This window comes from Coloeus monedula, assembly GCF_965178545.1.
Source record: "Coloeus monedula genome assembly, chromosome: 8".
Classification (NCBI taxonomy): Eukaryota; Metazoa; Chordata; class Aves; order Passeriformes; family Corvidae; genus Coloeus; species Coloeus monedula.
This window is the reverse complement of record NC_138788.1, coordinates 6,211,838-6,224,433: the sequence shown is the minus strand read 5'-3', so window position 1 is coordinate 6,224,433 and position 12,596 is coordinate 6,211,838. Positions and strand designations below refer to the sequence as shown.

At 42.2% G+C, this 12,596-nt stretch overlaps 1 protein-coding gene across 6 annotated transcripts in view; it reads right to left on the bottom strand.

Annotated features, from left to right (window-relative positions):
• JMJD1C (jumonji domain containing 1C) overlaps positions 1 to 12,596 on the bottom strand; it is a 159,823-nt gene that overhangs the window by 19,359 nt on the left and 127,868 nt on the right. For 4 of the 6 annotated variants that reach the window (XM_082285946.1, XM_082285948.1, XM_082285951.1 and 1 more), the window contains 5 exons: positions 10,844 to 12,531; positions 7,588 to 7,760; positions 5,064 to 7,270; positions 2,247 to 2,448; positions 310 to 524 (listed from right to left, as the gene is read on the bottom strand). In XM_082285946.1, coding sequence (XP_082142072.1) covers positions 310 to 524; positions 2,247 to 2,448; positions 5,064 to 7,270; positions 7,588 to 7,760; positions 10,844 to 12,531 — 4,485 coding nt within the window. The remainder of the gene's footprint in view (positions 1 to 309; positions 525 to 2,246; positions 2,449 to 5,063; positions 7,271 to 7,587; positions 7,761 to 10,843; positions 12,532 to 12,596) is intronic. The other 2 variants (XM_082285949.1, XM_082285947.1) reach the window with 2 other exon arrangements.

The window sequence follows — 12,596 nt, the reverse complement described above, 5'->3', positions numbered from 1 at the left end:
ACACACCATTTGTTGGCAGCAGTCAGTACCTGGCTCGCCACAGGCCTTGGCTGGGAGCTGGCTGCTCTGGCTGGAGAGCTGGAGGCCAAGCTGGGAATGGAGACTGCTCCAAACCCAACAGCAGCCTGGCCCCGGCCCCTGCCCAGCACAGCCACCACAGGGAGGGGATTGGGCTGGTCCTTCCCAGCATGCCTTCTTACCAAACAGCCTAGGAAAATCCAACTGCCAGGGGAAGAGAGCTACGCAAAAGGAAGCAATGGCCACCCAAGAAAAACTGCAGAACGCTTGAGAGCTTTGAGAGTTCCTTACCGTCTTTTTTCACCCAGGACATGGCTGTTTTCTCAGACGTTACCAACTGACAAAATTTATCCCCTATGATATCTAGAATGTATTTTGAAGTTTCTAGGTCCAGTTCATCATCTTCATAGTTTTCATGTGTCCATAAACTCAGTGCTTCATCATCATATTGATCAGGAGAGGAGAAACCATCTATCCTAACCACTCCATTCTTACTAAAAGATAACCTAAAAATGAAAACAGATAGTTTAACTGCATGTATTACACTCTGTGACTTCTCCAGTTTACTTGCTACTTTACCTTGCTGTTTAAATCGTACAACACAAAAGTTTTCTTTTTACCTTATCATGCTACAATATTTTTTAATTTAAAAAAAAATCCTACTGATGAAAATAGTTTTGAAATTACCAATAAGCAAGCATGAAAACTAAAACTAACCTTTTAGGAACTTTTTTGCATTCCATTCACTCGTCATTCTCTCTTCTAGCATTTATTACTCCTTTAAAATTGCAGACAGAAAAATTCTTTTTTTTCTTTTTAATTTTGGTCAAAGTTTGGTTCCACCTACTCCTCACTTTCAGTTTTCAGAATGTCTGTGACAGCAGTCACTGACTTATATTTTATAGATTTTTGTATCCTACTGCTCTCATACTGGGAAAACATGAGTTCAAACACTAAACTTATATTTTTCTAGGCAGAACAAATCACTAACAGAAGATAACACTTTTGTAACCACTAAGCTGTGACCTTTAAAAGGCTTTCCTGTTACCCTACCCAGTACTGTTCCACTAACTGGCTATACTTAGCCTATTTTTAAGCAGTAACAATTAATTATTCCATCTATCCAAAACAGGATAAGTCATTACACAGATGTGATTGTAACAGTTAAGGAATTTATGCCAGCAAAACAGTCCTGAATTTAGAAGTACCAAAAATTACATTTAGATATGTATTCAAACGAACAAGATGAAACTATCAACTTTCAGCTACAACAACTTCCAACAGAATTGTAAACTTCTTTTGCAATTCAAGCCCTACTATCTAAACACAATGAAATTGTGTTCAATTACAATGAAAGTAATTAAATAGCTTTAAATTTTACCACAATATAATCAAAACATTCCAAGTTTTTAAATTCTATACTGGTTTTTTTAAATGTTGGCAAACCTTTATGTTCTCTCCTTTATACAGAGTGAAAAAAACCAACCAAAATTCCAACTTTGCCACATTAGGAAGCAAATATTCTTACAGAGAAGGCATTCACAGTCCAACCTTGAAATGACTCCTACAGATCTACCAAGTCTTGTAACTAAAGAGTCATTACAAAAAAATTAAACCCCATTTAGGGAACAGTTTCTTGTCGAAAACAAGTTGGATTAGTATTGACAGCACAGTCCATACACAAATTGAAGCTGTTTTACCCCTTCTTGGTGCTTCCTGCACCCACGTGCACTACACTGCACCCCAGGAAATTGTCTTCCTTTTCAGTTTTCCTTGATGGGCTGCTAATTGTGAAAAAGGAGGTCACAACTCCTCTCTGTCCTCAGAAAACTCCGAGCAACATTCCCACCACATACTGGCATAAGAACAATTACGAATAAGTGCAACTCTGTGGTTGTACAACTTGTCCATAAAAACTGAAGCCTGCCTTTTGAAAATCCCACTTCAAATGTCAGACACCTGTGTAATGGTGATGTGCTGTTTTTTCTGCTTGCCTAAAGTACACCAGGCAGATGTTCTGATGTCTTTGCTATAAAGCTTTAAACAGCGATGAAGTCAATCCACAAAAGAAATACAAATGTAAATACTGTTAAATTAGATGCTGTCTTTTATCAGGTTGACTGACTGAGCCAGAAAAATCAGACATACTTTCAAGTATGCCAGTCCTTTGTCAGTTATTATTCTTAAAAGCTGAAGCACCACATTACCAGGAAACTAGTCGTACTTACCGCCGAAAGTAGTAAAATCTACAAAACACTGGTGAGTGAGTTGGTTCTTCTCCCTTCTTACTTCTTATTAACCTACATTCTCTGCATTTTTGCAAATTTGGTCCTATTTCAGAACAAGAATCATCCTGCAAAAAGGACTCTCCCGTTTGCTTCAGCTTCTTTACTTTGCGCCAATCTTTTAACACTGAGCGAGGTATACCAGCTGCAAAAGGAAGGAGAGTTTCAGATGAGGCACTGGCACTGCTTACTCACAGATCACAGTCAAGATAGTCAGCGTTCAACTTTTTTTCAGGTACATTTGTTACCTGAATAACATATTTCATTTTTATTTCCACTTGCCTGCCTGTCAGCATTGAAGCTAAAAAAGCAAAGGTACCAATTAAACTTACACAGGGCAGGAGCACAGTTAAATACCTGCTAAGCTCCCAAGACACTACATTTTCCTCTATATTAGGTGTATCATTCAACAGGTATTCTACTATAACCATCTCCAGAATCTCATTCTGACAAAAAAAGCAAAGACACACAATACTGCATGAAAGTTAAGCTGGAACTCTGTTTCAAGTGAAGGTGTAGGCAAAAAAGGCCACAATTTAACAATTAAAAGCAGAGCTTATAAAAACTTACCCAAAAGCAAACTCCAACTCCCTCAAAACTTATTTTTTGAAGGTTACAAATATGACTACAGAATAGCAGCTATATTCACAGAATCCATTTACACTCCGTCTGGTTTGTTGGCTTTGCAAGGCTGAGCAATGTAATTCTATTTTCAATACTGAAGTCAGCAGATCTGACATCAAGTAACATGAGGAGCAAGTCTATTGGGTAATAAGTGCAATTTTCACATACAGGTTTTGAAACTGAACCCTGTTGTTACTTAACCAAGCTTTCATTTTAAGGAGTCTTAAAAGTGGCACCACTCTTATCTGCAGACAGAGAAGTATCTGTCATTTCATTTCATCTAGCACTACTCTTGAAAGTTCATGTCCTGTTAACAGGGATCTGACGTAGGATGATAAAGGGGTCAGGGTGCTAACTGTGGACTTGGTACCTGGGCTCAGATTGGTATGTTGCCAGAGACGACTTGAACAAACTTTGCAAGTGACAGACTGCCTATGCCTCAGTTCGAGGCCTAGAAACCACACTCCATACTCCTCCAAGACATGACAGTAACTGGATTAAAACCAGGAGTAGAAAAGGCCCAAGTACAGGTTTACTACTCCAGACCAGTGTTTTCTGCCCTGGAAGAAGAGATCCCGGGTGTTATCTAGGAGCTGCTATACTTCAAGCTCTGTGGGTAGGCACACTTGGAAGACCCCCAGCACTTGCAGGGCTGTGAAATGCCTTGCTTTGCAGGAGGGAGCCTCAAAGCCTGGAGCTCTGAGCACTCTGGCTAGCGCACGAGCTCCCGGGGCTTTCCAAAACGGCACCAGGACAAAGCACTCTTCAACCCTGGCAGAATCCACGTACCACCCATGCTGCAAAACCACCACTGAGCCCCAGATCCTGAAGCACAAGTTAGTTTTTACCTCCAGCCACCTACAGAGAACCCAGGCAGCTGTTCCAAGGGAACATCATCTTTCCTGAAAGCTCCTCAAGGTTGACTATGATTTTGTGTAAAACTTTGTGGAAAGTTCTTTTTGAAAGAAAAATCTCTGACCAGCTCTCTTGCAGAAATTTACCACTAAAAAATGTTTTTCAACAATACAAAGGTCATAAACACATAACGTGTTAAGTGTAAGCATTTACAGTTTACTTTAAGAAGTGAAGCTGAAAAAGATTTTACAGGCATGTTTGCCTTGATCTTCCCTTTACTTGAGGCAGAAAGTAAAAGTAATACTATTAGCACTGGACCAAATATCCAGAGTACTTTAGATGGACTACAACACTTCCAGCACACAGCAGAATTCAGCCATCAAGTGCTCTCAGATACCAGAAGAGTAACTTTATACACCAGACAGTGAAAAGCCACAGAATGTAATTACAGGCAGAATTGCTCATTTTCTTGCTACCTGTACTTAAAAATTCTTACAAGAAGTAATTTAATGGTAGACACTCTCATACTTAACCAGACCAAAGACAAAGAAGAGTCCTTGGAAAAGAATAAATTGGAATAAAAAATAAGGCAAGTTTTTAAATCAAATCCCTTATGTTGGCAGACCAGTTTCTCTTTTCAGATTAATCTAGTTACAAACTGCTACATGTTACAGTATTACATTTAAATTGAATTTTTTATTTCCCTAGATTTTTTCATTCCTTAAACAAGAGGGACGTTAACACCATGTAGTACACATGCTAGTTAGGAGTGTGAAATGATTCTCCCTTAAACCTTTCATTAAATTAACCAAATCATAACTGAGTGGCAGCAGGCTCTCAAGGAACTGCCTCTGGCTTTTTGATCAAAGAATGAACTAGAGTTCAACAACAGAGAAACTTTCCCTCCAGCAGTGCTCTAAAAATAAATGCATTAGATCTTAAAACAAAAAAAACCCCAAACATATATATATATATAGCTCAATACAAGTGGCACAACTATATGCACCAGCCTGCTCAATTCTGATGGACAGCATAAACCAGTTTGTTTACTGCTTATTTTTAGGCCAAGAACCAGTCTGTTAACACAGATATACAAAACGGTCTGTATCTTACACCAGGATATTTCAAATGGCCTCAAGACAGATAAATCTGGACCAACTCATTTACATAGGCATGCTTTTTAGCTCTTTTCCCAGCTATCGTGCATGACAAACCCTCCAGGATTAACAGTGTTGGACTTCACACTCCTCTGTGCCTTCCAAATCAGATTAATATACTCACTGCTGTTACTGCCGCTCTGTAACTTCAGCTTGCTTTTTTCTTTGGCGCTCCTGCTAAGAACACCATTTGGTTTCACTTCTTCCTCGGTATCACCCTTTTTTTTCTGCAAATCATTTTGTTTCTTTTTGTAAGTTGGCTTGGGCTGCCGTTTAGTCCTTTGCTCTGACTTGCTCTCACTTTCATCAGAGTCACCACTTTCAGAGCCAGACTCGTAAGTTCGTTTTCCTTTTCTCCTTGGGTGCTTATCTTCCTTCACAAACTTATCTGCCAAGATTTTGCTATCTATGTTATTTTGCAAATCATTTGATGTAGAAGCTATTAAATTGACAGTACACGGCTTAATAATTTCTGAAACACTGTTCCCTGAATTCTCTTTTTTATTAGTGTTTTTATCTTCCTCTGAATGCCTTGTTAGCCAAGCCTTTTTCAGTTTAGTGTGGTAGTTTGGCTGACTCGTCTGGGAAGTCTGCCCACTGCCTACAGAGTTCGCTTTGTTTATTGTATTACAGACGATAGCACTGTCTAGGGAGAGAGAGGTTGAAAATGTCTGATTTTTCACAGAGTTGGACTCGGTCTCAGTGGTGTTACTACTTTTAAACTGAGCTGCAGCCAACGCTGCCTTGTGCTTCTTCAAATGGACAAAGTCGGTAGAGGTGGAGAATCCCGAGCTGGGCTGAGCAGCGCTGCCTGTGCTGCCAACAGCGGATGCAACCGGAGCTGAAGTGCTGACCCTGCACTCCTGGGGCTGCGCTGCCGCCTGGCCGGCCGCTCTCGGGGCCGCGCACTCCAGCGGCGCGCACGATACTGCGCTCGACACTGAGTAGGTCACTTCAGAGCTCCCGCGGCTCGACACGCTGGTCGTCGTTGCTGCTGATGCGGTGACATCCGTTTTGGTGCTGCAGATGATAGTTGTGGTAGGGGTGACAGCACGAGGAATGCTGCCTTGCGAGACAGCTGGAAATTTCTTTTCATACTGTGTGCGAGCACTGTCTGAGTTCATATTTGGCAGGATGACTCTTCCAGTCTCCCTGGCTTCCGCTGTTTTCAGGCAATCTGCTTGATTTGTCACAGCTGAAGATCTCTCACTAACTCGATCTTTGGAAGCAGACTGCATTACTGGTACATTCTCGTATTTTGTGCTAGAAGGAGGACGCACAATAACAGATGCTGTAGCGGACTGCGACTTTCCACTCATTCTTTCACTGTGCCAATCTATTTTTTCATTATTTGGGGCATTATTAGACTTCCACATTTCTGATAAATTCTGCTCAGAAGTGCCCTTGTAAACAGTCTGGGCTTCCTTGGGCTCAGGTACTAAAGTTGGCGGTTTCTGCAACTCCTGTACTTTGCCACCACCAGCATTAACTGGTTGAACGGGGGTTAGAGTTGGAGGCGAAAGGCTGCTATAGCTGCTCTCCTTCTTCTCCAGGCTCTGGTGCACAGGAGGGTGAAACACAGGGGCCCTATGCAAGGCAGGCATACTCCGGAGTGTATTTGAAGATGAGACTGACAACTGAGTAGGGCTCCTGCTGTCACTTCTGAAAGAATTTACAGAGTGAGACTGCACCGACTGTGGAAGCTGCTCGGGTATCTTGCTTGTAGAGCCTTCGCTCTCTGGTTGGTGCTTAATTAAAGGTGGAGGTTTTGAAAGGGAAGAAATGTAGGAGGGGAGAGCCTGGGGACTAGCTGCTGTTGAAGGACAATTAGCTTGCTTATCAACATATGCACCTGAAGCTTCCTTTGATGGGTACGATCTTGGTGGTTCATTTACTACACTGTTAGACAGGGTAGTGAAATAGTTACTCTGTGGCAAACTCTGCGGAACTGAATGTTTCATTTTATACAGTTCCGACACAGAACGTTCAGCGTCTTTGTCGTATTTTACTGAATGGCTTTTGGGACTTGAAGATAAGGATGTTACCCTGGAGTAGTTCTCTCTCTCTCCCTCCAGTGCCTTTATTTTAGCTGTAAAAGGAGCAACTTCAATACTTTCTTGGAGTATCCGTCTGTGTTCTTCTTTGTATTTGCTCAGTCGTTCCCCAGTCTCCTGTGGTGGCCTTGGCAGCTGGTTCAACATTGGATCTGCATAATGTCTGTGCATATGGCTCTCCTTTGCTGTCTGTGTTCTGCTCTGCTCTAGCTCACTCTTCACTGGCGCAGTGGTAACAGAACGCAAAGGGTCAACAAACGTTTTTCTCTCCAGTTCTCTGTTTGAAGAAAGGTTAAGCAAACACAGGTTAGTCTGAATGTAGTACAACGTGCTAGACGGAAGACCTTTCTTCCCGTGCCCTGAACAAAGTTATCTATTAACACAAAATAAACTTTTCTCTATATTAAGTACAATTTTCAGAAATCTTCGAATGATTCATGAACTCAAGTACCACTCCTAGTCAAGAAGGCAACACACTGACAAGCCTGTGTCCCCCACAGGCAACCACATCTACAAATAAACTAAAAGGAAGCTAAAAGGCAACATCACTTGCTGAAATGTTCCCCCTCACACAGAGATCAACAGCAAACTTACTCTTTGCGATGGTCTACAATACTTTTGGACAACGGTGGGCTGGAATGCGTAGCCAGTTTCAGAGGCCGAAGGGGATCTGCGCTGGACGGTCGCACAGGAATGTGACTCAGTAAACCAAGGCTGTCAGCTGAGGTCACTGGGGTGGGCTGGTGTAACCAGGGGCTGGGAGTATTCTGTTGACACCAACCAAAACAAAAAATAAAATCAGATTTCAAAATAATCACGGGACCACAAGGGTCACTCTACCAAGTCCTATCAATGATCCAAGTGAAGTAATGTATTTCAGTATCAAATCATAGACAGTAAATAAAATTTAACATTTAAAGTCACTTTTTTGATCAACTGAAACACAACTGTACTTCCTCTGAACTTCCAGTATACCAAACAGTTTACCCATTTCAGAAGCATTCTTAGAACCATTTAATTTTCAAGTACTCAAGATGAGCAGTTAATTCTAGAACAGCATCTCAAGCTCATCAAAATTAACAAACCGAAGACAACCTGACAACACCTAAATTCTGTTACTAGTAAAAAGACCATTACCTCTTCAAAGAATTACAAGAAGTATTTCTTTAAAAATACAAATATGGCTTGGTATTTCTGGAAGCAATTTTATCTCCAGCTTTATGACAAATCTCTATAAAAGGGATATAAGTATCTCTTTCCTGGTTTGTTCCTCTCCTGCCCCAACCAAATGATTAAGTATGATAATCCTTATCAATCTGCTTTATTTAGCCAGGCATTTTTATTTGGCATCATCATCATCATCACACTATGAAAACCATAAATGTACACACCTGCCATACTGTGAAGCATGGCAAACACATAGGCCAATTTTATGCTGTGTACCTAAACGTTTTAAAGGTGGGCCTCCTCGTTTAGACACACTGGTAAGTCTTCATCTATGGAACTACTGTTTAATCTACTACTTTGTTAATTTTCTGTTTTCTTATCCTCTCTGAAACTTGTGTAACAGCCTGCAGAAAAGAGCAGGAGCAGCACTCTCTCTGCTCCTGCCCTCTCTCTCTCTCTCTCCCCTCCGCCTTAGGAGACCTGCTTATGAGAAGCGCACGCAGTGGAGTGGAAAGGCAGGACACCTGTTCAAGTGGGGCTCAAGTGCTGGGGACAAGCCAAGAGTGAGCTTTCCTGCACACCCCAAAGCCTTGCGGTACTGATCCATCCCTACCTTCTTCCTCTCCCTATGCTCCCCAGCAGTCCATTCCCACCCTTCTCCCCAGACCTGGCAACTCCATTTGGGAACTACTGCAGCAGAATGGGAGCCAAGAGCTCTCGTGACACATGCACACAGAATAGATCTGCAGGTGCTACAAATCTGAAGTTCTGATTTCTGTGTTTTTGAATATTTAAAGCAGCCACTTGGGCTTGTGCTCACAGTTTTAGTGTGCACATTTCCTAGGCCAGGAGTTCCCACGCTGTGGTGAGTTCCCACGAACAGCCTGTAAGCTGTATTAAAGTATTATGCAAAGAAGGCCCGTCACCTTCTCCCTAGAGGAGCTGGGGAACATCTGCCTGAGCACCAAGCATTGCTCAAACAGCTTCGTGACTCCACCTGCAACCATCTACTGCCCAGCCCAAACACGGGAGCTGCCACAGCCACCCAAGGACAGTAAGAGAAGGTGGGCTTGGGGCACACTTCCTTCAGTTCAGAGACATAGCTCAGCTCTGAGCCAAGGGTGGATGCTGCTGCTGCTCTTACAGCAGAAACACAGATCCCTTTCTGTGATTGTGGCATCCATACAAACCGACTGTGGAAACACCCACTCTGGGTTTCTAAGATCTATTTAAAAAAGGCCTCCAGTGCGAGAGCCAGAAGACAAGTCACCACAAGACAATTGCCACATATCAACATAATTAAAAAGCTACGTGCCTCAGTATGCAGAGCTGCATATTTCAGGCAGCCAAAGTGAAAACAACATCTATCCTAAGTTCTTTAAAATGGACGCCAGTATGGGGTGGAGCAGGCAGCAACACGAAAAGATAAACCCACCTATCGTTTTCTCTTAGGCTTTTCTTCACTGCTACATTTTGATTTTATCACATTGTCAATCAAACTCACTTCATATTACAAGGCCAACTCAAACTGACTGTTTTGAGTAAGACTTAGCCACAATGGTTTGGCTTTTCTCAAGCACGAGTCTGGGGACGAATAGCCGTCCCCATGATGAAAAAGAAAAGAAAGAAAGAAAAAAAATCTTTCTAACCATTCAGAATGCCAAGCTTTGACACAAAGGCTTACAATTTGGCAGAAGGACCACTGTCAGTGACACGCCTTTTGTGGTCCCTGTGAAAATCTGCCCAAATTAGGCCAAGTTGAAAGCCTTGAAAGATCACTATGCACATGCTCAGTGGAGGTTTGATTGAAGCTGGCAGTAAAGCTCTCCGAAGTTTCTGTCTGCACTACACATGCTTCATCTTACACTATTCCTCTGAGATGCTTGCAATGAGCATGCCATATCCCCAAGCCTACAGGAGCTGCGAAAACTTTTCCTGTAATTGCCACGTCTGCCTGCCAAACCCCACCGCCGCACTGGGCGCTAGGCTGAAAAACACAGACCATTTCTTCTGAGACTTCAGTGGTTACATGCAGCACACAGACAGAGGAATCACCCTGACTTGAATACAGAGGAGTAGAAAGCAGATGGCAAGGCAGGGATGTGTGTCAACAGGAACAGAAGGGGAGAAAACGATACGCCAAGAAAGGGTACACAGATAGGTGTAAAGACAAGAGAAATGGGTGTATAGTGCATGAAACACTTATAAATGCAAGAGCATTTCTCTTCAGAACTTCCCACTGGATTTAGTACTCTTTCCTTCTCAGTCTTTCACCATTACTGAGTGAGCACACACAAAATTTCACTATGAAGGCAACTGTCCCACCTCTCCTAATATTTCACTTACACAATGGTACACAGTTTGAGGTAGCAAATATTTATCCTGTGAACGTGAGTTCCCAAACCAGCTGGCTGACCTCATTTTTAGTCATAAACTAAAACCAAACATTTCATTTTTCTTTAGAATTCTTAGGAAATCAAGGTCTGGAAAAACTCCCTACGCACATCCACCATGAGACAGTGGTTACTGCTGTAGTTCCATTCCTAGTTCTCTGCCTACTCAAAAACCCCACCAGCACAGTATACTCAGTGTGACACAATCTACCACATCTGTACCTAGGAAATCACTGCTGGGAAACACCAGGCCCAGCTAAATAAGCCATTAAGAAAGGATCTCAACTTACCCTTCTCAAGGAAGCCTCTGCGTTAACAGGAGTTTCTGGGTGGACCCATTTGGAGGAGGGCAGACCGAGTCCTGAGTAAGCATGTGTTCCATTTGGATACTGCCAAATAATTGGATAAAGCCCTAGCTGATTATAGGAAGCAGAAGGATGAGCTTGTCCGAGAAGATGTGGAGACTGGTGTTGTAACATCTGTTGCTGCTGCTGGTGTGCTAATGCCAAATGGCTTAAGCTGCTAGCATGAGCAGTCTCTAGTCGCGGGTGGGCACCCAGCAGGGAGGCAGCAGGCACTCCGGGCAACACTGCGGGAAGTAGATGAGGGTGATGAACAGAATGGTGAGATGCACTACTAAGGGGGTGAGTGTTAATAGCGGACAAGGGAGCCTGAGCTGAAGACCCAGCGAGCAGATGGGATGAACCAGTTAATGCAGGATGATGAGCGTTTGGATTTAAACAGGTTCGGTGGGATGAGGAATGCAGAGGATAATTATGCTGATGCAAGTAAGGTGAAATGTGATTAGTTCCTGTTTCTTGTCCAATCAGACTGGGGTCCCTGTATACTGTGAAATGTTCATTCTTGTCAATGATAAGAGGACTCTTAGTAGCTTCTAGAGCACTAACTCTAGCTGGAACTGGATGAAAACTAGACCTAGGCAAATCATGATCAGTTTTATTGGCTGACCTTGTTAATCCAGTAGCATGACTGTTTTGGGAACTAACCTTAGACTTCACAGTATCAGAAGATTGGGTGAATTTAGGCTTAACATCAGGTGACTTTGTTTTAGGATGATCAACTGAAGCACTAGATTTTGACTTCACAGAATCAGGGACTGGACTTTGTTTACGCAGTTTACTCTCTTCTGCTACAGAAGCTACATTTAACGAAGACATAAATGAACCATACTGCACTTTTTCAGAATTTAAGTGTTCATTTACTGGTAATGTTTTTACAACCCCAGGTTGTATCAAATCCGTTTTACCAACACTGCTAACCCAACCTTGATCAGCTTCCTGTTTCCTTGCTTCAAGGAAATTTGCATTTGTAAATTGCTGCTTTAAATCACTGCTGTGAGATTCTATTTTCTGAACTGCTTGCAAACCAAAGGTACTTGCAGCATTATCCTGGTTCTCCTTTTCAGAGTTGTTTTTATTAGTAACGTCAACAACACATTTCGGAGTAGGTGGTCTGGGTAAAAACTGCTCATTCTTTAACTCCACAGTATGATGTTTTTCTGCATTACACTCTTCAACATGTGGATCCTTGGCATTCTGCTCATGAAGTGTTGGCTGCTCTGCTGCATGGAGTGAAGATTTTTCCTGCTGATCCAAGACTGACGACTTCAGTCTTTCAGTCTCTTCATGGTTTTTATCCTGCTGTACTTCATCCCATGGAGACCGTCTATCTGTTAGTGTCTGTTCTACTCCCTCAGTAGTTTGGGATTTTCCTTCTTCACCATTTATCTTTGAAGAGTTCTTGCTTTTTAACTCATTTTCTGAATTTTGCTCCGAGGATGAATCTGTTAATCTTTTATTTGAAATTTCCGAGTCACTGCTCTCAGAATAATCTGAGATATTGTCTGTCCGCAGTCTCTTCATATTTAATTTTTTTTCATCCTCTTCAGGTTTTCTTCTTTTACTAAGAAAGTGTTTATTTTTGGTTTTGGGGTTTTCTGTAAAAGATAAAAACACGTCTATCACATTTTCAGTCTAATACAGTTTTAGGAAGCTCTCCCTCCCCCCCTTCCATTAACCGTTT